Below are 25,592 nucleotides of genomic sequence, written 5' to 3'. Positions count from 1 at the left end.
CATGTTCTCTATGGGGTTCAGATCAGGTGAACAAGGGGGCCATGTCATTATTTTTTCTTCTTTTAGACCTTTACTGGCCAGCCACGCTGTGGAGTATTTGGATGCATGTGATGGAGCATTGTCCTGCATGAAAATCATGTTTTTCTTGAACAATACCAACTTCTTCCTGTACCACTGCTTGAAGAAGGTGTCTTCCAGAAACTGGCAGTAGGTCTGGGAGTTGAGCTTCACGCCATCCTCAACCCGAAAAGGCCCCACAAGTCCATCTTTGATGATACCAGCCCATACCAGTACCCCACCTCCATCTTGCTGGCGTCTGAGTTGGAGTGCAGCTCTCTGCCCTTTACCGATCCAGCCTCTCGCCCATCCATCAAGAGTCACTCATTTCATCAGTCCATTATACCTTAGAAAAATCAGTCTTAAGTTATTTCTTGGCCCAGTCTTGATGTTTTATCTTATGTTTCTTGTTCAAAGGTGGTCGTTTTTCAGCCTTCTTTACTTTGGCCATATCCCCGAGTATCGCACACCTTGTGCTTCTTGATGCTCCAGTAACGTTGCAGCTCTGAAATATGACAAAACTGGTGGCAAATGGCGTCTTGGCAGCTTCACGCTTGATTTTCCTCAATTCATGGACAGTTATTTTTTCAAAAGTTTGGCAATTTTAAGACTGCTGCATCCCTCTGCAAGACATCTCACAAGTTTTGACTTTTCAGAGTCCGTCAAATCTCTCTTCTGACCCATTTTGCCAAAAGAAAGGAAGTTGCCTAATAATTAAGCACACCTTATATAGGGTGTTAGTGTCATTAGGCCACACCCCTTCTCATTACAGAGATGCATTTGCCTAATAATTCTGCACACACTATTTCAAATATATTATTTACAACATCTCTCACTGATAACGTCTGTTATTGAGCAGTTATGTTTCAGTTCAGCTCTCAGTTTAACATTTATTTTAAAAATATTAATATGGACAAAGCCAATAGGTTAATGTTTGATGGTGATGTCTTGTTTCTTATTTGTTCTTGGAAGTTTTTCAGTGGGTTTTATACCGTCTGTACCGATATCGGAATTATATCATATCGGTCAAAATAAAAAAATATATTGTGATATAAATGTTGCCGTATCGTCCAGACCTAGGTTAAGGTTAGGGTAAATCTCCAGGAAAAAGTGGAATCAATCTAATGTCCCCAGGGTGTGTGTGTGTGTGTGTGTGTGTGTGTGTGTGTGCAGTAGATTGGAGCTGGGCTCTGAGCTCATCCACCGTGTTCAGCTCAGGGCTCTGTGCATGGCTTTGTTTTAATAAGTGCAGCATTTCGCTGATACAACTAAGATATTTTCACTGAGGTCAAGGTTTAACTATAACTTCACCCCCAACCCCAACCCCACAACTCAAACACACACAGATACAGGACTGGCGTGAGATGGCAAGAGGCTCTGTGGGTTATTTCTGGCCTCTACAAAATATTCCACACTTAACCCGGGCTGTCCACAGCTGGAAAGGCCTCAGGCTCTGTTTAATGAGCTTATCACTGGCCCCCAGTTTAGTTTTTCCTAAATCTCACTTCAGAGACCCTTTCTGAGAGCTGAGAGAGAGAGAGAGCACGCCACACACAGCACGCCTGATCAAGTATCTGGTGACTATCGCTGATAAAACATAATGAAAAATTAAAAAAATATGTCTCATAAATTTTATATAACTCCCACTATTCCTTTCCACATCTCTTTTATTTTCTTCTGTTATTTTCCTCTCTGCTCTGTCTGTGACATCACATCTCACCTCATGTGTGGATGGATGGACTGTGGAGGGAATGGTGCACTTTAAAATGCGTTTTAGAAGTCTTCATAGACTTTTTGTACAAAAAGTGGAAGGACATTTCTGTGTTGTTCCTTTAAAGGCTCTCTCTGTGTTTCGTCTGAATTCTCTGGCTCACGTCTGCAGACTCCAGTTGTAAACATGGCTTCGCGCCGGCCGCCTGGCGATGGGCTGAAGAGTCTCTGTCCAAATGAACCGCGTCCACTCCACAAACGAGGAGGGGTTAAACCCGCCCTCTCTCTTCTGTGCCAAGGACGATTTCCCCTTTCCAAAAATCTCAGGGAGGAGTTGGAGAATATTCACGGCTGAGAAACTACAGAGGCATGACTGGACTTCAAACTGATTTCCACAGGTTCTCTGTTTACTACAAACATAGAGAACAACCAGAAAGCAGGGTTTACTTTTGCAGAACACAGTGCCTTCAGTTAATAACGAGACTGAGCTGAGACTCTCTACTGAAGACACGAGACACCACTCTTCATCCCTCGCTGTGGATTAAAGCTGGTTTATGTTGATCTCATGTTGGTTTGGTGCTTGTTAAGCTTCATTGTTTGTATTTTAATGCTGAATTAGTCCATTCATTCATTCATTCATTATCTGTAACCGCTTACAGAGGACCAGAGCCTACCTAGAATCAGTGGGAGAAAGCCGGAGCACCCGGAGGATACCCACGCAGACACAGGGAGAACACACCAGCTCCTCACAGACAGTCACCCGGAGCGGGACTAGAACCTACAACTTGAAAAGTATTGGACCAGAGAGATTTCGCTCTGCAGCTTCATTTACTGAACTTGTTAATGATGAGTGTAATTTAATGTTGCAGTTTTAACTTTTAAAGAGGACATATCTGGAGCTCACCAACCCACACACACCCAAACAAGTCCAAGCAGTCAGTTTTCTGTGCGTTGCCCAAGTCTGAAAACATGGAATAAAATGAGCTGTTCTGACTCTGCTCCGCTTCAGACGTCACATGCAAAGAGTAGTATTTAGTATTGCCCCTCCCCCTCATCTGAGCCAGTCCAATCCCAGAGCTGGACCCGCGAGAGTGCAAAGATGAGGTTAACGCAGGAAAACAGACACAATGAGCACTGAGTATAAATGAAGAAAATGTGAAAGGAGAAGAAAGAGATCTGAGTGAAAATGGCTAAAAACCAGAGCTTTTGGTCCTCACTACTGTGCACTCGGGGTCGGGGTGAACAGCGAGCGGCTCATTATCATTGATTGGCTGTTGATGGGCTGTTTAGACAGGAGAAGCTGCTGTGGGGTTTTGACAAAAGCAGGTCACAGACATTTCATTAAGAACCAGAGCTGTGTAAAACTTGTGGAAAAGAGGAGATTATGTCCCTTTAAGTCCTGTACTCTCCTTCTGTGTAAATACCTACACCTTGTTGTTGTTGTTGTTGTTGCTGTTGTCATCTTTGGCAGAAACAGAGGCTCTCCTCTGTTGCAGAGCCCTGGAGAGCCTCCAGATCTGAACAGCACTTAATTACACTAGAATCCTTGCTGAATTCTCTGCACTCAAGTCCGATTTGAAGTCGTTTCTTCTCCAGTGAAAGGGCTGTGGAGTTGAGAGGAAGTTAATAGAAGAGAGCAGAGAGTTTCAGGTCTGTGTTTTTTCTCGTAACTGCAGTAATGTGGTGAGGAAGAGGAGGCAGGGGGCTTTATAAATGAGTGCAAATTTCAGGAGCCATAGCGTGACCTCTGTGCTGGGGTGTTTCAGCAGGGGTTTAAACCTGTTTAGAAGTAACTCCACATTTTTGTAGCAGTATTTTTAGAAATCTTAGCTGTTGTTTGTGCTTTCTCCTTCCACATTCATGGTGTTATTTGTCATCACATATTGTAAAGCATAGAGCTAGAATTCTCCAGTTTTCTGGCAAATACAGCGACACAGCCGTGCAGAGGGGTTTTTATTGGCCCATTTTTTTCACAGATAAATGTTTCCTTGGTTGTGACACAATAACCAGTGAACAGTGAGTTCAAGGGCGGTTTTTCCCAGCTTAGGTCAGACGGATGTTTTTTCAGTGGTTTGGATAGTAATATTTTGGCAGTGTTTACAAAAAGCTAACAGGAAGAAAAATTTGTTTTTCGTTGATGTGAGCCCTTTAATGTAGGTCTGTATTAACTCTGGTGTTCAACAGGCCTCTACAGACTCAGAATATGGAGCGACCAGAGCTTTCCTGATGCTCTTTGATGCCCAAAATGAATCTTTAATATAGATATGGCAATCTGTATGAGAGAGAGAGGCTCAATGAAAACTCCTAACTCAACCAAGAATACCCCCCAACACACACAAACACACACACACACACACACACAACCATCCTGGTGTTTTCATTTTTCTATAATTCACACCGAACAGATAGCAGAGAGAACAACAGAATCCTGTGGCCAATCCATCTTCTCTCACAAATAAACTCACTCTCTCTCTCTCTGCCTTCTCTCTTCTCTTTTTCTTCCTTTTTTCCTCTTATTTACACTTTCCTCTTCTCTCTCTGTCACCTTTCTTTTGTCCTCTCTGTCCCTGCGATTCTCACCCCCTCTCACTCATCCTTACTTTCCTATTCTTCGCTCTTACACTCACTCTTTTCTGTTCCATCTCTATTTCTTTTTTAATCCTTGTCCTTCTTTCTCATGCTTTACTCTTGCATTTGCCTTCTCTCTCTCTCTCTCTCTCTCTCTCTCTCTCTCTCTCTCTCTCTTTGTGTGAGTCTCTCTCTCTCTTTCATATAAATAAAGTTTTTTAACAGCACAGACATTGCTCTCAGGGTGAAGAACATTAAAAAAATGAAGGTTGTTTTATTTCTTTATGTTCTTTTATTGTCCTTCCTCTGAAGAGCCTGTGAAAAGTCGTGATGTTCAGTCTCTTCCTGCCCTTTAGACTCTTATGTATAAGCAAGTGTTTCATAGTCACTGAATGTCGTCTCTTTAAAGGGATGGGCCTTTAATGAATGGAACTCTATGTTTCTACATTTTAATTCAATTTATTCACAGTTGTATTTTGTTGTCATAAAGCAGCTTTACAGAAATCTAGGTGTGAGCCCCAAGTGAGTCCCACACCTTTGACTCCAGTGACCTGGCTACAGACTACGCTTTGCGTCACTTCGACAAGAATGGGAGGGGCTAAACTGCTGTAAGGTGAATGGATGGTCCAATGTAAATGGGGTGGAGGGTGACATCACAACCATGAACCCATTTACGTTTGACCACCTACATTGTGATGTATGCGCTTTTGCGATATAGCATTAGTTTAGTTGAGAATGCTCCCTCTTACTTTCTCTCACTCTCTTTCTTTTTAGCTTTCCTGGTGACTGTGTGTGTGTGTGTGTGTGTGTGTGTGTGTGTGTGTGTGTGTGTGTGTGTGTGCAGTAGTTGGTGAAGTGCCCTCAATCACACACTCCACACAGAGACACACACTCCCACACACTGCTCCTGAGTGTATGTCTGAGTGTTTGTGTGTGTGTGTGTGTCCAGGAGTGTGTTGATGCTCGCTGTTGGCCAGCCAAGTGCAGCAAATCCAATTACAGGGATCAGAGAGTAGAGAGTGGCAGAGCAGGGCGCAGAGAGAGAGACAGAGAGAGCGGGGAACTGCACAAACATCCACCTGCTGCACCTGCACCACCCACTAGAGCAGTGTCTGAATTAAAGGGGAGGTCCACGTATTTTCCAAATTATCTGCAGATAGCAGTGATTCAGATGTAAACACAGGCATTCAGAGTGATACGATGTAAAAAGTTTAATTGTAAAGAAACTTCTAAACTTTTTTTATATTGGTGGAACCAGGCATCCTCGTCTACAACACAAACACATGCAATATCTTTTCTCTCCCCAAGCTTTTCCTTCTCAGTCTAAAACTGGTAATGGTAGAGTTGTGGTAAAGGTTGTGGAGGGTGTTCCTACTATCTAAATGCGGAGTTAATGTTCTCCTGCAAGTGTGTTGTGCTCTGATGTCATTTTGTTAGCAGCAGTTGTGGAATTCACTTCTAAAGCTACACGAGGTAGTATTATTACCTTTAAGTAACAGTTCCAAATCTGCACTATGTAACTTTCGGAGGCAGCCAAGGAACCACCCCCCTTCCTCACTGGCCCCTTTGTTTTAGGGCAGTGCTGTAAAAGCTGATTATATTCTGAAATTGGAGTAAAACTATTAAATTTTACCCAAGGTTGCTTTAAAAATTATTTATAGGATGTTTATTGTTGAGGAATAAGCTTTCATTGCTTTTTGATTGCTCCATGCAAACTTCACACACCAAACATGTCCCATCTGATCAGTTATATTTGGGATTAAAGAGAAGATCAGGTTTCTGTATCAGTTTTGGGTCCTGTCCAGTGCTTTTCTGAACTGAATCTGAACTGTGAATATGGTCCCTGTCTGACACTGAAACTGAAACTGCTGACCACACGCCTCCTCTTCTCTTCCAGTCTCCTCTTCTCTGCAAACATCCCCGCAATTTATCACAATGTTTACCGAAGTCAGCAACAGCAGACTAGCCCCCTCTACCTGCAGCAGCACGCCAACCGAAGAGAGCTGCAGAGCACATAAAGAAGAATAATTGTCGCTGCATGGCTCCTGAGAGCAGGTGTTAAAGCATCCAGTGTGCAGCTGAACGTCGGCCATGGCTCTGGTGCGGTGATGGGTGGAGGGAGCTGGACTCCAGCAGGGTGGGCGAGTGTCATAGAGAGAGAGCGAAAAAGAGAGAGAGGAAAAATTTAGGCTGTAGAAGAAATGAACTAACTTTGAGGGGGAATTTACTCCTGTTTTTTTCCCTATTTGATTATCTAGATTTTGGTTATAAAGATGTATAAAATGATTAATAAAGTATATAGTACAGTAAATATAAAGATAATACAATAACATATGAACCAAAACAAGGTTCATATGTTATATTTGTGATGTCACATCCATTAACATATGACCATCTATTTAAAGCAACACTAGGTAGTATTTTTACCTTAAACTTACAGCTTAAAAATCACTGAGCTGTAACAGAGTATAGAGCCTCTGTCGTTCCTCAGGCTCATCACTGCAGAAACTGCATTATGTAACTTTTGGAGGAGGGTAGGTATGGTTAAAATAATGCATACACAACAGCCTCCAGAATGCATTGTTTGTTTATTTATTTATTTGTTTATTATCATTTCTTTTTTTTACAAAGCAAACTGCCCACATTCAAATATTATTTTCTCAAATAAACACTGGTCCAATTTGTCCATCTCAGCCTCTGTGACACTCTCAGTGACCCCTGGTGAATCTCAGACTCTAATCTAGCTCCTGCATTTGCCTGTTATAATGCCCCCGGTGAACTGGCAGCTTAATGAACCCAGAGCACTTTGATTCTGAGTTGATTAACGTCTTTTTATTTAGTGTGCAATTAAAACTCAATGCACTGTAGCAGGGGAAATAAAGAGTCATGCTATAGGAGACAATACATGAGAGACATCCTACATGGTCTAGAGCTTATTATAGATCTTAACACTTTTAAAAAGCTTGTTTGTCATGTATAGCCTGTTTCTGCATGTCCCTTGAGGTTATTTCAAGAAGTAAACTTCAGTATCATATAATAATAAAGTTGATAGCAAGCAATAAAGAATAAAATGAAATGAAGGATGATGTTGAGGCTGTGTATTGAGCTGTTAGCGAGCAATGAATGAGAGGAATGAGGCTCTTGAGGTTCTGCATTGATCTGCTAACAAACAATAAGGAATATAATGAGAGGTATGAGATTCAGTTCTCCACATACAAACCCTTAAACATACATTCCACTTTAATGACTCAGATGTTACTGTTTATAAATGATTAAATTAAATCATTAATTTTATTATTAAGCTTTTAAAAATTGAGTGGATTTATATTTTGAGGGTTAACATTTCACAGTGGCACACTTGCTAACACTGAAATGTTTGCATATATACATGTGATACAAGTCAAAGCTATATTCAAGACAAACTGATTATCAGAAAACCTGTTTTCTAGAGCTCCTTTAGGTTTGTAACAGGTAAGAAAATTCTCACACATCACTGCTGTCTTTAGTAGCGGTTAAGCTAGCCCTCGCTATCGAGCTCTAAACAACAGCAGTGGGATAGGCCATAGTTTTAGCTCAGCAAAGTAATTACAGACTGGATCCCACTCTGTTTTCCACTCCAACTCCATTCAATTAAAGCCAATCTAGCTTCCATTCTCTCAGTAACGCTATTAGCTATTCCCCGGGGTCGAGTTAGCGCTGAACTCTGGGAGTATGGCCTCTATGGCCTCTAACCAGCTGCTGTCTGAGACCTGGATAAAAACTGTTCATTCTGATGATGAGTTTCAGCTCAAAGGTTTTCTGTGTGTGGTATTGATATTGTGACCTCTCAGAATTTGGTCATTCAGATCGATTTAGCAAAATTAGCTTTAAGCTGTCAATAAAGAGCTAGTTTCTCTAAACCCAAAGCAAGTAGCTCTTTTTTTAATGTGCACTGATCTGTAAATGTATCCAGTTTACTACAGTAAAATAAAAAACATAATCTGACCAGTAGATTGGGCCAGACTGTATGTTCAGCTTCGGTAATTAATGTTCTATCATCAGTGTTGTGTGAAGTTAAGGCCACACAGCGAGGTGTGTGTGTGTGTGTGTGTGTGTGTGTGTGTGTGTGTGTGTGTGTGTGTGTGTATGTGTGTGTGTCAGCGTGTCTCTGATGGTGGCAGATGAGTCTAAATCAGGATTTTGCAGCAGTGAAGCCCTCAGGGAAAACTCTTTACTGGGACAGAACCCTCAGGGCAGAAAATGACACCAGGAATCACACACACACACACACACTCACATTTCACCTGCTGCTAATACCTCCGCGATCCATCTGTCATTCTTCCACACCGATGAAGCAGAATATTCAACACTGACACATTAAAAAATCTCCACAGTGTTTTAAATGTTAAACTGAGATTTCTCACTATAGCTTTCACTTGCATCTTTATCAATGATGTAGTTGGACAAATTAAAGAGAGTACTGTGGCAAATTGGAGCAACATTTCTGAATAAATCAGTGCTTCAAATGTAATCAAAGTAAATGAAAATGCTTTGAGGTAAAGTGCTCCATTCTAGAGTCAGAATTCATCATTCGTTTTTATCATTTATTTAGTTGTTTTGACAGATGATCTTATCCAGACAGATAAAATACCGTGGAGCTGTGGGTGATGTCACTGTCACACAACTCCAGGGTCTCAGTGTCCCAGGGGAATCCTCTCCTCGGGTCACTGTCTGTGAAGAGCATGGTGTGTTTTTGCGATATGTGTTGATGTCCTGTGTTGATGGTAGGTCGAGTGTGACTTTGTCCACAGGCGTGAGTGTGTGTGTGAATAAAGTTCATAGAATAGAGTGCGTGCAGTTATTAAATTACAGACAAGTTGTGTTTACACTGGTGGTGACAAGAACCAGACATCTGAAGAATTTAATGACCCTAAAATCTCATCACAGAAGATTCCTACATGAAATGGAGGCCTGGGGCATTGTTTTACGATAGTTCTGAGATAATATTTGGTCCTGAAACCTGTACAGCAAAATCATCCCAAAGAAACCTTATTTAAACAAGGTTCCCTGGTAAGAGTAACTCAGTGACTGTGTTTTATGGTCTACTTTGTTTCCCTTTTGTCCCTCTCAGCTCCAACAGTGGTTTCCTTCTCGTTTGACGTTGGGAACGGTCCAGTGGAGCTCACCGTCCACTCACCGACGCCGCTGAACGATGACCAGTGGCACAGGGTCAGCGCAGAGAGGAATGTTAAAGAGGCCATTCTCCAACTGGACCAGCAGTACCCAGAGATCAGATCTGCTCCGGCTCAGGGACACACTCGCCTCGAGCTCTATAGCCAGCTGTATGTGGGTAAGATGCCAACACACACAAACACAGTATACACAGTATACTATTATGCTGAACTTCGGTTGCATTGGATCAGAAACAGTGGCAGTGCCATGGTTTTAAACACTGTGGCTATTTTATTAGAAACACTAACCTTTTTAGAAAATCTCAGAGTTAGATTTAAAGACTAGATTTCCTTTCTCCTTTCTCCATTCTTCATTCTCCTACACTCCTTCAATCTGATTTGGACACAATGTACGCAGTCACTCATGAAATGTAATCTTCAAAAGCTGCTATTTTGGTGCTGTGTCAATAATAAAAATAAAGACGGAAAGAACAATGATCAGAAAAGACCTAATAAGGTTGAGTAATTTTGACCAGGTTAAGTTTTCCAGGAAGTAATTATCCCAAAAGCAGAACCGGTCCTGTTCTCCTTTCTCTGCTCGTTCTGTTCTGCAAAATGAAGAAATGGAGAAAGTCTGCAGAGCAATCGCTCACTTGTCTCCAGAGAGTGAGCAGAGTATCCTTCAAAGGGAAGTTAAAACAAAATGTTATACTTTTGTTCCTGATTCAGCTGAACGTTTGAAGACACCTGCACGGACACTGCTTCTTCTAGAATGAAGAGTGTTAATCGAAAGTAAGAGACTCTTAATTTTCTCCAAGAAGGTCTTAACCTAGATATTGGAACATGGCTATGAGGCTTTGATGGCACTCGTACGTATGGCCACATGAATACTGAGGGCAAATGCTAATGTTGGAGAATTAGTTCTGGATCATAAACCTCACTCCAACTTATCCCAAAGGTACTGGGTGGAGTACTCACCAGGCCTACACTTTGCAATTGGGCAGGGTGACTTTAGCCTCATGTGTAGCTACTCAATAGCTACTCTATAGATCTATATATCTGTGCTTCCCTACAGAGATAGCACTGCCCTACAGAGATTATTAAAGCACATTAAAGCAGCTGAACTAAATTAATAATATTAGCAAAAGTATTAAAGCAACACTTGGTAAGGTTTGGTACAAGAGGAATGGGGGAGGTACAGGGTGGTTTCTTACATAAATACATAGTGCAGTTTCTGCAGTGGTGAGCCTAGCGTAGCAATAACAGAGGCGCTAATCACCCTATTACAGCTCAGTGGGGCATCACAATGATTTGGGAACTGTAATGTAATGTAAAGGTAAATGTACTACCCAGAGTTTCTTTAAAGGTATTTTTGACAGCATTAAGCATGTGTCTGGATCCGCCAAATCACATTTTTCACTGTGTTTTTTTCTTGCTGGACACCTCCTTCTACTCTCAGAGAGCTACCTTTGATATCAGCCTGTGTTCGCTCTTGTATCAGAGTCTCATTTATATGGAAGTGTGTCGTGGAGGATTTTGGCCTGGTAGCACCTGAAAATTTCTGGGATATTTTTTTTTCTTTTTTCGTCCCTTAGATTAGATCTTGGGGATGTGTGAGGTGCATATCAATGACCTCATTAACCATGCGACTGTGTGTGTAATGAGAAAAAGAAAGTGTGCAGGAAGGGCTCTAATCCCTGTCATTTGTTTCAGACAAAATGTAATCTGTGGCTTCGCTCTGCTGGCCAGCTCCTGACGTGGGGGGGTGGGGGCAGGTTTTGTTTTGACACAGCTTGCCGGGGTTGTTTTGATCATAATAAAAGTAATGATAATAAAAATAATTAACCATACACTGAACGTTGCACACGTAAAGATGAAGCTCAATGTGATTTACATCACAAGGCAAAGAAGTTCAGAAAAGCAGGCTTTTTGAAAGATAGAGGCAAGAAATAAATTTTACGAATAAAAAAACAAATAAATCGCTCAAAGCCGCATTAAGAAAAATGACGTATGCTTTCTAACACTCTGCCCCTGGCGCGGTGTTCCTGCTGTAGCCGTTCATTAATACACAGCTTTTCTTTTTATTCCTCCCTCGCCGCCGCTTTATTCCGCATTCACGCTTTCCTCACTTTATGCAAGATTTAGTGTTTGTTTATGCGTTCTCCATCGCTCATTTTATATTAAAACCTCCAGCAGATTTTTTTCAGAAGCTGTGAAAGAGCCTTCATTTAACGGCAGCGGTTTGTGTTGGGCTCTGATCGCTGAGCCCTGACCTAGCTGTGAACTCCTTGTTTTTAGTTGTTTTCCCATCTCCGCTTCTTCATCATCGTTATTTATTTTCCTCCACTTCGGAATTGCTTATTCTGTCATGCAATGTTTGTTTCTCATTCTCTTTAGTGTTTCTGTTTTTCCATTTTTTTTGTCCCTCTCAGTCATGCCTGCCTTTGTTATTCATGTTTTGTGGCTTCTTCTTTTTTCTTTTCTTTTCTTTCACATGGTGCTAACACTCTGCAGGGAAGCCGGCTTCTTGGGCCTGTCAGGACAGTAGGTAACTTTTCTGTACGACATAATCCCTGACAAAACAATCCTTGATGAATCAAACCTCCTGAATACCATTTCACCCTTCCTTTTTCTCATAAAACTGATTAAACTAAAGTTAAAAACACTAATTTATTATCATCCTCTTCTCCTTCTACTCAGGTGTTTTTAACCAGCCAAGACAAGTTCACTTCTGAAGCTATGAGGCTAACGTTGCTAACAAGATGCTAATGTACACCTAATAGTGTCAAAATCACCACAGTTACATAGTGCAGTTTTTGCAGTTCTGAGGCCAGAGTTGCACTGACATTGACTCACTATTACAGCTCAGTGGAGTTTCACAGTTATTTAGAAGCTGTAATGTTAAGTTAGAAAAGCGCAGTCAGTCATTTTCTCCAGAGATTATTTTTCACAAGAATAAATAGCTGTAATACTGACACCTAGTGGCCTGGATTTCTCAGACACTCTACACTCTAAACTGGTTCATTCAGGGATGACAAAGCAGTCTGATTTCTCACCCCCTGAGTTGTACTTTATAGAAAACACGTAAAAGATAATAAATAATGACTTTTCTAAATATTATTTGCTCATTTTTGGTGGTAAAAGGTCTAACTGTTGCTTTCAAGAAGCTAATGATGTCTTGGTTGATGAGCTATATTTGAGGGCTATATATTTATTTTTTTATCAAGGACAGTGACCTAAGCTTATTGATGTTCTCTTTGGGACTTGAACCCACAACCTCCTGATTACTTCAGACCACCTGCTGAAATTAGGACACCTTAGTGATCATCATCAGCCCTGAAGGACTGCTCATTGATACTTTATTGCTTTTAAGGCAGCAGGGTCCTGGTGGCAATCAGACAGATGTGGGGTGGAGGTCAAGAAACTTAGCACCTTGGTGTACACTTAAAGTGTGTGTTGAACAGGAAAATGTTGTCATGGATTTAACGAGTGATTTCAACACTGCTGTAATGGCTAAGGCTTAGACTTCAGAGAGGATTCAAGATGTAGAGGACAACAGCAAGGACAATGGCGTAAGTTTATTGATGTGGAGACTGCATCACTTTTAAAGGGTAACAGATATAGTACACAACTCCACATTTAAGGGGTTAAAGCTATAGCAGACAACTCTACATTTTTTTAAAGGTATAGGAGACTGCTCTGCCATTAAAGGAGTAAATATGTAGGATACACCTTTTAAAAGCTCAAAGCGGTAGGAGAAAATGGTTAAAGCTGTAGGGATGTCTTTGGGCGTTTTTTTTATTTATTTTTTAAAGGAGCACTAGGTAAGATTAGGGTTTTTTGCTCCTGGGGCTCCCCCTAGAGTAAATATTTTTTTACAGCATTGTACTAAAATCAATGGGGAGGAAGAGGGATGGGATGGGATTTCCTACCTCACTACACAAGTTACGTAGTGCCTTTTCTGCAGTGCTGAGCCCAGAGTAGCGACGACCGAGTCTCTGTTCTCTTTATTAAAAGTCAGTGAAATATCACAATGATTTTGAAGTCGTAATTTTATGGTAAAAATATTACCTAGTGTTCCTTTAATTTCAGAAGTGTGATTCCTGAAAACAGTTTGTTGTGGTTGGAACATAAACCTTGTATTTCCATTTTCATATATTTTCATTTTTATAATTCAAAAGACACTCCCAAAGTGCCCCTGACACTGAGGGACAGTTTAATGGTGAATGAAAGAACATTAAAGACCCAAAAAGTGTCAGAAATTGAATTTGGACATTAATTTCCATTGAAACTAAGAGATGTTGTTTCCTCCTCCTGACGTTTTTAATGAGGAGATGTTTTATCCAGCAGTGGTAAAACTTGGGGCTAGGAAACCCATGAGAACGGGGACAAATAAAGGAGATCAAGAGGTTAATTCCTCCAGTAGAGGATGTTTGCTAGGTTGACGGCTTCTTGCTGAATAATGGGGCAGAGGAGTGTGAGTGTTATGTCAGAGAGAATAATCAGGAGCAATCGGAGGCTCTGTGGTGTGGTATTAATTAGCCCCATGCTCTGTCTGTGTGTGTCTGTGTGTGTGTGGGGAGAGGAAAAAGAGAGAATAATAACTTGTCAGCTCTGTAATGGTGCTATTATGATATTAATGCCCTGTATTTACTGTGGTGTTTCCCTCTGCTCTATTAGCACTGCCCTTATTGGCTTTGCTTTAATGGTCTTAAATGGCTGAGAGGTCAGCTTTAAAGTGTGGGAACAAATTACACCAACAGTGAACATCAGTCATAGCCAGGTCCAGCACTAATTGAATCTGGAAGATGTGAAAAATGCTTTAATACCTTTTTCAGTGCTTTTCCAACGTTGTCAAACAAAGCCACACTGTGCTTGTTTTTAGTGTCCTTTGAAACAGAATTTAACCCTCACAGTTGTTTCTGGTTATTAATGATAATAAAAAAAATATCTCATGGCTTAATTTTAGACTAATTTAAGCGCCCATATCATGGAAAACTGAATGGTTAAATTCTTTACTCCCTGTGTCATGCAGTCTCTATCGGCTCATATATGGAATATATAGCTTTTATGGAATAAAAACTTTGAATCCATTTCATTGCCTTAAATCCAAATATTCTTCCTGTCACAGTTTAGCCCCGCCCCTTTAATCTCAGTGTTGAGTGGGAAATGCAGATTATAAACGTACAGTCTCTCTCATGTTTGCGTTTTTAAGAAAATTATAACAATTATTATTATTATTATTATTATTATTATTATTATTATTATTATTGTTACTCAATAAAACTCAAATTAAATTCAAATGTCTTGTATTGTGGAAAAATAGAAACAAATATTTTAATTTCTACACTTTAATATCATCAACTACAGCAGTAGCAAAGCCTCACTGTTTAATGTAAATGAAAATAAATCACACAGCACCAATAACTATTGACTTCTAAGGTTAAATACAGCAAGTCCATCTCCCGTTGTGTCTCAGGATTTTTGATACATGTTTATACATATTATTTACTGTTACTTTATAATGACTGTCATGGCTTGTCACTCATGTGAATCCCACTCGTGCGGTCATTTTTGAGCAGTGTCCTGTAACGGGAAGCGTGCTCTGACATTATTCAGAGCTGTTAGATAGTAATTATTTTCACCCACGAGATGAGCATTAATGTTGTTTGGGTCGCCCTCTCATTTCTGCTGGATCTATAATTTCGAATTTGGCATTCTATCATGTAGAGGCCATCACTGAGAGAGAGAGAGAGAGAGAGAGAGAGAGAGAGGGAGGAGGAGAGAGATCATTTTTCATTTTAACCTCCAGCGCTTCTCATTCAGGCCTCTTTATGGTGGCTGTTGGACCTTTAGTTTAACTGACCAACAGGCAGGTCATCCTCAGCCTTCCACAGTGAACAGTTATATGCAGTATACTCTGTAAAATGAGAGAGTACCCCTTCTGACCTGGCCAGCTACTGATTACTGATCAGTGTTACTTTCAAATGTAGCTTTTCTAGCCACAGACCTGTCATGATTAATATAAAGTACTTAACCTATGGCCAGAGTTCTCTATAGTTCTTAATACAGTCCGTTTTAAAAAGTCACTTAATAAAGCTATAGATCCAGCTCCTGAGGACAATGATCTGACTGGCACTGAAGCTACTGTATAAGTCTAGATTAAATATCTGTGCTTTACTCCTAAATAGTAATTTAAAATATCACATGGGATAATAGAAGCTGTTTTTGTTCACTGCTGTGCGCTCGGGGTCGGGGTGAACAGCGAGCAGCTCATTATCATTTAAAGAAACAGGCGCTGAAAGCGGGCGTTCTGAAGATGGCTGTTTACACAGGGGGAGGTTTGTGGGGTTTTGAGCAAAGCAGGTCACAGATATTTCATTAAGAACCAGAGCTGTGTTCCACTGCGGAGAAGAGGGACAATAGGTCGTCTTTAAAGCAAATTATCAGCACAGTGTTTAAAGTAATTCCACACTCTGTAATTATGTCTGCAGTGGATTGTAATGCAGTGCCAGTTTGTTTGGAAGAAGAGCCTCTATGTATTTGCAAACAAAAAGTTCACCTGTTTCTGAAAACACTGACAACTATTAAAAAAATTTTAAAAAGCCTAACAACCACGTGGACACCCTGAGTCAAATGATGGAGTCAGGTTTGTTATAATTGTGTGAAGTCAGCCCTTACATCATCCCAGAGCACAGAACCCAACAGTCCATCAATGGGAAGAAATAATAATTGTACAAACACGAAGAAATAGGGCCCCACTTCATATGACGTGTGTGTAGTGATTGTGTCTTTACACATGAACCACAGCTGTAACAGCAGTGTAATTACAGGGGCTGTATTAACAGTTTGTATTAACATGTACTAAATACACAGCTGTATTGTTTCTTAAAAGAAAATGTAATTGAAGTTGGTGAATATGTGCATTTAAAGCTATACTTGTGTAATTCACCTTTAACAGTGAACACATCTCCAGTAGTTACACTGCTATTTCATCAGTGATTAATGTGTAATAATAATTATTATTATTATAATAATAATCCTTATTAATATAGCAGATTTCATACATTTAATATGCAGCTCAAATTTCAGTACAGACACAAACATAAACATACAAGTTAGCAAAGACATAAGCAAATAGCAACAATTAGACAAGATTTAGCAAATTTATGAAATACAAAATAAAATACCACTGAAAACTAAAATCAATAAGTAACAGAAGAGTTAATTAAAGCTTGAGGTAATAATAATTTTAAATAATTTATATTCAAATTATAAATATTATTAACTGAGAGAGCCTGACTAATGGTTATTGGCTATTTACACAAATTCCATGTGTAAATAGCCATTGCCCAGTCTTTATTTCTACTGACTGTGTGTCCTGCAGGTGCAGCCGGAGGACAGCGAGGGTTTCTGGGATGTATTCGCTCGCTCAAGATGAACGGTGTGACCCTGGATCTCGAGGAGAGAGCCAAAGTGACTCCGGGAGTGAAACCGGGCTGCTCCGGTCACTGCACCAGTTTCGGGATGTACTGCCGCAACGGAGGGAAGTGTGTGGAGAAATATAACGGCTACTCCTGCGACTGCAGTGGCACGGCCTACGACGGACCCTTCTGCAACAGAGGCGAGTTGTACAGCTCGGTTACCTTTACATTCTCTTTAATGTTAGTATTTTTGGATGAATAACTAATTATGGAGGAATTACTAATTATGTGACATATTAAGCCTTCAGCTCAGGTCCTGAAGGACTAACCAATGAGAGAGCTGGCTTGTCTGTCAGGGACTCTCCCTCGATCACACACAGTGACCCCCTGCCTTGGGGAGAGTGGAGGCAAACGTGTTTATCCTGAACACACAAAGCCAAACCACCACTTCTTTTCACACTGCCACTAATACAATGCCACTGAACAACTTAAGACACTGGAGACAAAAGAGACAAAGGAGAATGCAAATGTGTTATATTTAGCCTCAGCTGCAGATTCATCTGTGGCCAAAAAGACCTCCTCTTCACAGGCTTGTGATTGGTCAATTTACATGAGAACTGAATTCACCTTGTCCTTGAATAGTACACAGTTCTCACCTCTCATTGCTCGTGAGCAGCTCAACACAGAGACACATATAGAAAGACAGCAGCTTAGTTAGTTTAATAACAGAGCTCTGGTGAAAATAGTGAATATGTTAATGAAGATATTAATGATAGTGACAGTTCAGCCAGAGGAACAGCCACTAGAGGGCGTACAGAACGACATGAACCCTCATCAAAGTGGAATATATGCAACCTTTCCTCATGAGAGGTATGATAGAAGGATGCCTGTGTGTGTGTGTGTGTGTGTGTGTGTGTGGAGGTGATATGCCTGACAGGTTGTCCGGCATATCAGACTCCCCTTCTCTCCATTTGAATATGCTAATGGAAGCACACACTTAAAAGGCTCTCAGTGGCTTTGTGTCGAGCCCTCTATCAGCTTTCACTTAAAAACAGCAACGTTTAAAAAATATTTCTCAGCCATGCAGACCCTAGGTGACCCTGATGCTCAGATTGTTCCCTTTCAGCCAGAAATATGCATGCATGCGCGCACACACACACACACACACACACACACAAACATACACACACACACAAACAGACACACACAGACAGGCAGCAGCAGCCTTGTAATTGTGAGAAGTAAGAGCAAATTTCCATTTTATACATATTCACACGTCCTGCCCGTCAATAAAGCAATGTATTCCTCTGCCCACCATTGGGGGCTCAATAATCCACTCTCCCTTCAGTCTCAGACAGCAGCTCACTTCTGTCTGATGCATCAATTCACAGCTGCAGCTCAGAATCCCTTCTGAAATTCAATGGACACTCTTCAAAATTCACTTTTTTTTGTTATGGAAACACTTGGAACTTTGAAATGAGGGGCTTTTATGGTGGTTTTCTTCCCTGCTTTGCTGCAGTAACAGTCTCTGCTGCTCTGAGAGGTTTTATAATAGATTCAGGAACACTTTTGGTTGAGGATATGATGGCATTACTAATTGAAAGCAGCCAATCAGAACTCCGCTCCTTCACATACATCAGCACAAAGTTTCAACGTATACAGAAAAATAAATAAACAAATAAATAAAAAACAGACAGAACCAGAAAACAGCCTGTTGGTCTCTTAATATGAAACTAACTTGTGGGTGGTGTAGCTTTGAGAGGGAGGAATCACGCTTTATTAAATAGAGCATGCTCTCTTCTTCTCCACAGTGGAACACAGCTCTGGTTCGTAATGAAACATCTGTGACCTGCTTTGGTCCAAACCCCACAAGCCCCACAGCAGTGTTCACCCCCTGTCTAAACAGCCCTGTTCAGAACACCCGCTTTCAGCTCCTGTTCCTTTAAATGATAATGAGCTGCTTGCTGTTCACCCCGACCCCGAGCGCACAGCAGTGAGGAGCGAGCAGTAGAAGCTCTGTTTTTTAGGGCACCCTGTTTTCATTCAGTTCTCTTTCTTCTCCATTCTGTTGTTCCCCATCTTTACTCAGTGCCTTTATTTCTCTGCGCTCATTTTGTTTAACATGTGCACACTCACATAAACATGGGTCCAGTGCTGTAATTGGACAGACTTAGACGAGGGGGCGGGGCAATTCTAAACTCTCTGCACTCGACATCAAAAGAGGAGCAGAATCAGAACGGCTCGTTTTATCCCATTTTTTCTGACATAGGCAGCACACACTAAACTGCCTGGCTGGGTTGTTTCACAGTGTGTGTGTTGGTGGGCTCCAGATTCCGACATTAATATGCAAATGCACTGAATAAGGATTTTTTTTATATAATACTCATCATAATATTAAAGGCTTAAATGTGCAAGAAACGTACTCAGCATAAAGCAGTTTACGACAGCGTATTAAACCCCTCACTGTGGAATTGCGTATAGCTGATAGAGGTCAAGCTTTAGGAGCTGGTCGTCCCACTGATGGCTGACCCCTGTTGGCTTAGGGTCAGTCCTATTACTTTGGGGTCACTTCTGGACGTTCAGCTCAGAATTAATCTTTAGCACTGTGTCTGTATGCAGATTTTAAAGTAATGAAATGAACTTGGTTTTGCCTTGAAATAAAACGCAGTGGCACTGAAATTTGCATATTTTTAATAGGAACACTATGTATAGTATTTTTACCCTTAAAATTACAACTCCAAAATTATTGTGATGCTCCACTGAGCTGTAAAAGGGAGAATAGAGCCTCTGTCGTTGCTACTCCTCCTGCTACTAACTTTTAGAGGAGGTAGAAAATCACCTCACTCCCTCCCCCTTAATTTCAGGACAGTGCTGTAAAAGTGAATTACACTCTGCAACTTTAGGCGAAGCTCAGGACCAGGTTTAAAAGTGTTGCTTTAAACATTCCTGTTGTTTTGTTTACCACAACAGTCACAATTAATTTTAAACCAGCCTTCGACCAACCTCTATTTACTTCTGAGAATGAAAAATGCTGTTTTTTGAAATTGATGTTTTTTACTCTTCCTTTAAGATTGACATATGTAAATGACCTCTGCTCTGATTGGCTGCCTATTACTAGAATTCATTTAAAGACGCATGTGGGAAAAGCTTTGTTAATTGTTGAATTTGATCATGCTGTGGAAGGCTGCAGGGATTGATTTGCCATGAAAATGGTGAAGCTTAATTTCTAGTAATGAAAGCAACACCCTTCTTCAGTGCTGATCCCAGAGTAGGCCCTATTCTCCCTTTTACAGCTTAGGGTTCATCTCCCCCAACATCACCAGACTAACATCTGCAAAGGTGAATGCAGCACACACTTTCCTAACTGCTGCCATTGCAACATTGCTGGTCTCAACACATTTGCAGGAGAACACTAACACCCAATGCTCTGTATGTAACGTTCCAGCCTGAATACATTTTAAGGCCAAAATAGTCCCAAAGCTACTACAAAACACATGGCCCCAGGACGCACACTCATAACATTTTCACGTGGTAGTGGTCTGTGAGGAGCTGTGAGAGAAGGACGTCTGGTTCCATTCACCACCACTGGGAATCATTCTGACAGAGTTTCTCCAAAATGGAGCATTTCACACCAAATCCAACAAAAATCAGTTTTAACGGCTGTTTAAAGTCTCAAGCAGTTAATTATGTATGAATTTTGAAAAGTCTGTGAAGCTCTCCTTGTATTATAGTTATCAAAAACACTACAGTTTAAAGCAGCAGGAGGTAAATGAGTTTGTTGTATCACCTGGAGGGAAAAGTTATACATGTATTTATTCATAATTGCTTTTATTATGTGATGTGCTTTTGTCCAGGTTTGTAATTTATTTATATATGTATATATAATTATTTCAAAAATGGTTGACATTTGCCTTCCATTTTAGTATTGCTATTACACACACACACACACTCTCTCTCACACACACACACACACACACACACAGAAAGAGAGTGAGCAGTGGTCTGGAGGATGCTCTGTATTTATGTTGTAATAAAACAGAAGCTAATGGTACTTTAACGATGAAATATCATCTCCTCGCTCTTGGAGAGGAAAAGACAAAGCCTCTGGAATGCGCTCGAGCATAATTCCTGATCTAATGCACGTACTCTGACCCCTGCTCTGCCCACTATATTCGAAAACCAATAAAAAACAGACACTGTTTACTTGCTCTTCTGTGGAAGAGGTGAACGCTCTGAATTCACGAGCACGTTCCTCAAGAAACCGTAAACACAGGACGGTCCAGACGACCGAGGAAGAATAGAAGCCCTCCTGTGTCTTACCGGGGCACTGGAAATGCAAACCGGGCTGGAACAGAGGGAACCATGGGAAATTAAGAGGCATAATGAAGTAAATTTGCCCAGAGGAAACAGCCGTGAGAAGGAAGGAACGTAACTCTCAGAACCTTCCGCTCTGAGGTGTCGTGCTAAAAAGACAGGTTTATCCCATAATTACACAATCTATTTATGCATCCATTTCGCAGCCGTATTACCTGGAGAGGGGCTGAGCAGGTGTGCAGGTAAACACAGGTGTTTGGGAGGAAAATGAACCAAAACTGACACTTTAACAAAGCAAATGAGCCTTCATATGACTCTATACGCACCAGCACTCACATGCAATTATCCCTGCCTATGGCCTCTGTAATGTTTTAAAGGGCCCAGGTAACAGACATCTAAACAATGCTGTGGAATACTATTTCATTCACTCTCGCACTAGCACAATTAAAGCAACACTAGGCAGTATTTTTGCCTTAAAATTACAGCTTCAATATTCACTGTCAAAAGACATACTACTTCACCACCACATTTTGTACTATTTAGTGTAGAGGAAGATATTTGTGATTCAGCCCTACTTTTCAGAGGTATAATTGCAGAGCGACACAGAAACACCAACTGCATAGGGCACTTGCGCAGACCACAGTGTAGACTCACAGGGTAGACACTGTTGGGTAAATAGCAGAAGCAAAAATCAACCTTAAGTCTATTTCCATTTGTAACAACTATTGAACGCTTATTAATTAATTCATTATCTGTAACCCTTATCCAGTTCAGGGTCGCGGTGGGTCCAGAGCCTACCTGGAATCATTGGGCGCAAGGCGGGAATACACCCTGGAGGGGGCGCCAGTCCTTCACAGTGCAACACAGACACACACATTCACTCACACCTATGGACACTTTTGAGTGTGTTTTTGGATCGTGTTAAGAAACCAGAGCACCTGGAGGAAACCCACGCAGATACAGGGAGAACACACCACACTCCTCACAGACAGTCACCCGGAGGAAACCCACATGGACACAGGGAGAACACACCACACTCCTCACAGACAGTCACCCGGAGGAAACCTACGCAGACACAGAGAGAACACACCTCACTCCTCACAGACAGTGACCCAGAGGAAACCCACACAGACATAGGGAGAACTCACCACACTCCTCACAGACAGTCACCCGGAGGAAACCTACGCAGACACAGAGAGAACACACCACACTCCTCACAGAGAGTCACCCGGAGGAAACCCACGCAGACACAGAGAGAACACACCACACTCCTCACAGACATTTACCCGGAGGAAACCCACGCAGACACATAGAGAACACACCACATTCCTCACAGACAGTCACCCGGAGGAAACCTACGCAGACACAGAGAGAACACACCACACTCCTCACAGACAGTCACCCGGAGGAAACCCATGCAGACACATAGAGAACACACCACATTCCTCACAGACAGTCACCCGGAGGAAACCCACGTGGACACAGGGAGAACACACCACACTCCTCACAGACAGTCACCAGGAGGAAACCCACGCAGACACATAGAGAACACACCACATTCCTCACAGACAGTCACCCGGAGGAAACCTACGCAGACACAGAGAGAACACACCACACTCCTCACAGAGAGTCACCCGGAGGAAACCCACGCAGACACAGGGAGAACACACCACACTCCTCACAGACAGTCACCCGGAGGAAACCCACGCAGACATAGGGAGAACTCACCACACTCCTCACAGACAGTCACCCGGAGGAAACCCACGCAAACACAGGGAGAACACACCACACTCCTCACAGATAGTCACCCGGAGCGGGACTCGAACCCACAACCTGAAGCTGTGTGACTGTGCCACCGTGTCGCACTAATGAACGCTTATCTAAATCTTAACTAGATTCGAACCGTTTGTAACCCAGGTTATAAAAGCTTGATTTATTAAAAGAATATTTTATTATTAAAAGGGCACAAAAGTTGAGTTAGACTGAAGCTGAAATTGAATATGAAGCATAATATAATAATTGAAATATTATAAATAAATAAAGACACAAATATGTGAGTAACAGAAACTTTATTCACTTAAAAAATAATTATTTTATATATTTTTGAGAATATTTAATTTGTTTAGTAGTACGTCACACACTACAGCCAATGAGGTGATTGACTACGTTGATAAGCGCGGGTAATTCTGCTGATCTGGACCCAGTTCTTTCTTTTGGGTCGAGCAGCCGTCGTGAGCGGAGGGCATCTGCAGAGGAAAGGAGAAGGATAGATTAGAATTTGGATTTGTGTGGTAGAAAGCTGCAGTGTTGCAAGTAAACCCTCTTTGGGCTAGATCACCGAGCTGGTGGACCTGGGAAGCCCTCCGTGGCGAAGAGGAGTTTTATTAGCTGGTTACACTGAGTTTTGCATCGGTGAGTTAATTTAGTAATTACTGCGCTAGCCGACTATGCTACGCTAACCATGCATTTTCATTAGGATTATGGTGATGCCTGTGCTTAAACGTGTCAATATAACTATTTAAAATTCTTTATAGCTTATATGAATGATTATTTATTGGAGATATTTCAGCCTGTGTAACCACAGGCTGGCCTTTGAGAGCCCACAAATTCGCGCGCGTTGCGAGAATTTAACCCCTTGTGTGCCAAGCAGTGCATTTATCTTTATTTTCTCTGTACATAAATCTCAATTATTGTAAATATGTTCAATTAATTGGTCAAGAAGGTAAATATGTTGTGAGTATGTGTAGTTGAATGTGAATTATTATGTTTAAAGCTTATATGTGTTCATATAAAAACTTGATGTTGATGGAGTATTATGACCTATTATAGGTCAGGTTTTTTGGCTAGATTCAATTTGGACCCCCCTTTTCTACATTTGATGGCGAGCCTCCCTGGATCCCGACCCTGGAAGCTGTCCATAAGTGCTGTGGACAACTCTGCTCTGTGAAACCCCCTTCTTTTCTATTGTTGCTGAACTTTCACTACTCTCCAGTGTGGTAGGAGAAACACATACCTTTCCACAGACTGGACCTGTTTGCGCATACTCAGTTCCAACTGCCACCTGTGAAACAACCGGACATTAATTTCTCATATATACACACACAGGAAAAAAAAAAGATATTTTGATATTAATAGATATTGGTGTATAAATAAATATATATTTTCTTATTGATATACATATTTTCCTACCCGGGTAGTAGTATATAAATATTGATACAGATACAGTTATCCAATATATATATATGGTAATAACAGTAATATAAGGCGTATTATTTATATTGAATATCCTGCCTGTTTTTTGTATTTTATTTTATAATATTTTACTTACCTTTTTATTAAAAGGAGGCTAACCTCCAAATCTCAGAGCAGTGGTGCAGTGTCATCTCTTGCGTGGTGTTGTCCTTGGCTCCGTAGACGATCCTAGGTTTTTCTGATTGGCCCACAGTATTATTTTATATTTCTTGTTAATTAATCCCAGATACTTACCTTTGGTATTTAGCGCTGGTATTTAAATATTGGAATCTAGCTAAGTCACTACTCTTTTCTAGCAATTCGCTACACGTTGCTGTGTCCACTCTGAGATGTTCAGTCGTCTTGCTTTTGTGGTTCCTGAAAGTTCATAAATGTGTTTGATTGAACAGTGGCTGAAATATTATCATCATTTGTCATGAGTTTTCAGTTGAAAATAAATCAGAATCTGCTTGGAATGGAGCTCAGCCTCCAAAGGAGCTGCTGCCAAAAGGAATGCTGTGAATCTGAATCGAAATGTGTTTTTGATTCTGGTTGGTACCAGGAGCTGCCAAATGGAGAATCTCTTCCAACAACTTCTCTGAACCCAGCGCTGTTTACAATATGCAGAGCAGGGCTGTGGCGCTGCACAGATTTCAAAAGAGTTTTATTGCTCGAATGTTTGGCCTGAGCACAGAACAGTGTGTTTGGCAGAGCCAGGGAGATGTTTCTCTTCGGCGGGTCGGCGGTCTTTCGGGACGGAGGTGTTAACTTCCAGGCCGATTCCTGCAGATCACTTACTGCCCCCTGAAGGACGGGAAGAAAGGCTGATGCCATAAAAAACAAACAGCCATGTGCATTAGTGTGACGGCCAGGCAACACAGAGACATAAAGGGAGCTGCCTTGAAATGCCCTCATCCACAAATTTCTCACCCTAGTTTGAGCTGAAAGATTAAAAGCACTGGCTTTTCACACCACGCCACGTAGACATTTGGGTCCTGTCAATAGTTTCTCAAATTTCTACATCATTAAAACAGCCAAACTCACCAGGAATACACTTCTGTGCAAAACTCAGAGACCACTTTTGGTTTATTTAAATTCCAGTCACAACAGCCATTAAAATGTGTTGTTTATAATATCA

General features: G+C 41.2%; 1 protein-coding gene across 1 annotated transcript in view; it reads left to right on the top strand.

Annotated features, from left to right (window-relative positions):
- The window catches only part of cntnap2a (contactin associated protein 2a), a 355,408-nt gene that overhangs the window by 302,646 nt on the left and 27,170 nt on the right, over nt 1-25,592 (top strand). Inside the window, exons 17-18 of the mRNA XM_066646476.1 lie at nt 9,446-9,664; nt 16,873-17,109. Coding sequence (XP_066502573.1) covers nt 9,446-9,664; nt 16,873-17,109 — 456 coding nt within the window. The remainder of the gene's footprint in view (nt 1-9,445; nt 9,665-16,872; nt 17,110-25,592) is intronic.

The sequence above is a fragment of the Hoplias malabaricus genome, chromosome 1 (genome assembly GCF_029633855.1).
Source record: "Hoplias malabaricus isolate fHopMal1 chromosome 1, fHopMal1.hap1, whole genome shotgun sequence".
In the NCBI taxonomy this organism is placed as follows: domain Eukaryota; kingdom Metazoa; phylum Chordata; class Actinopteri; order Characiformes; family Erythrinidae; genus Hoplias; species Hoplias malabaricus.
This window is presented reverse-complemented; position numbering and strand designations above follow the sequence as displayed.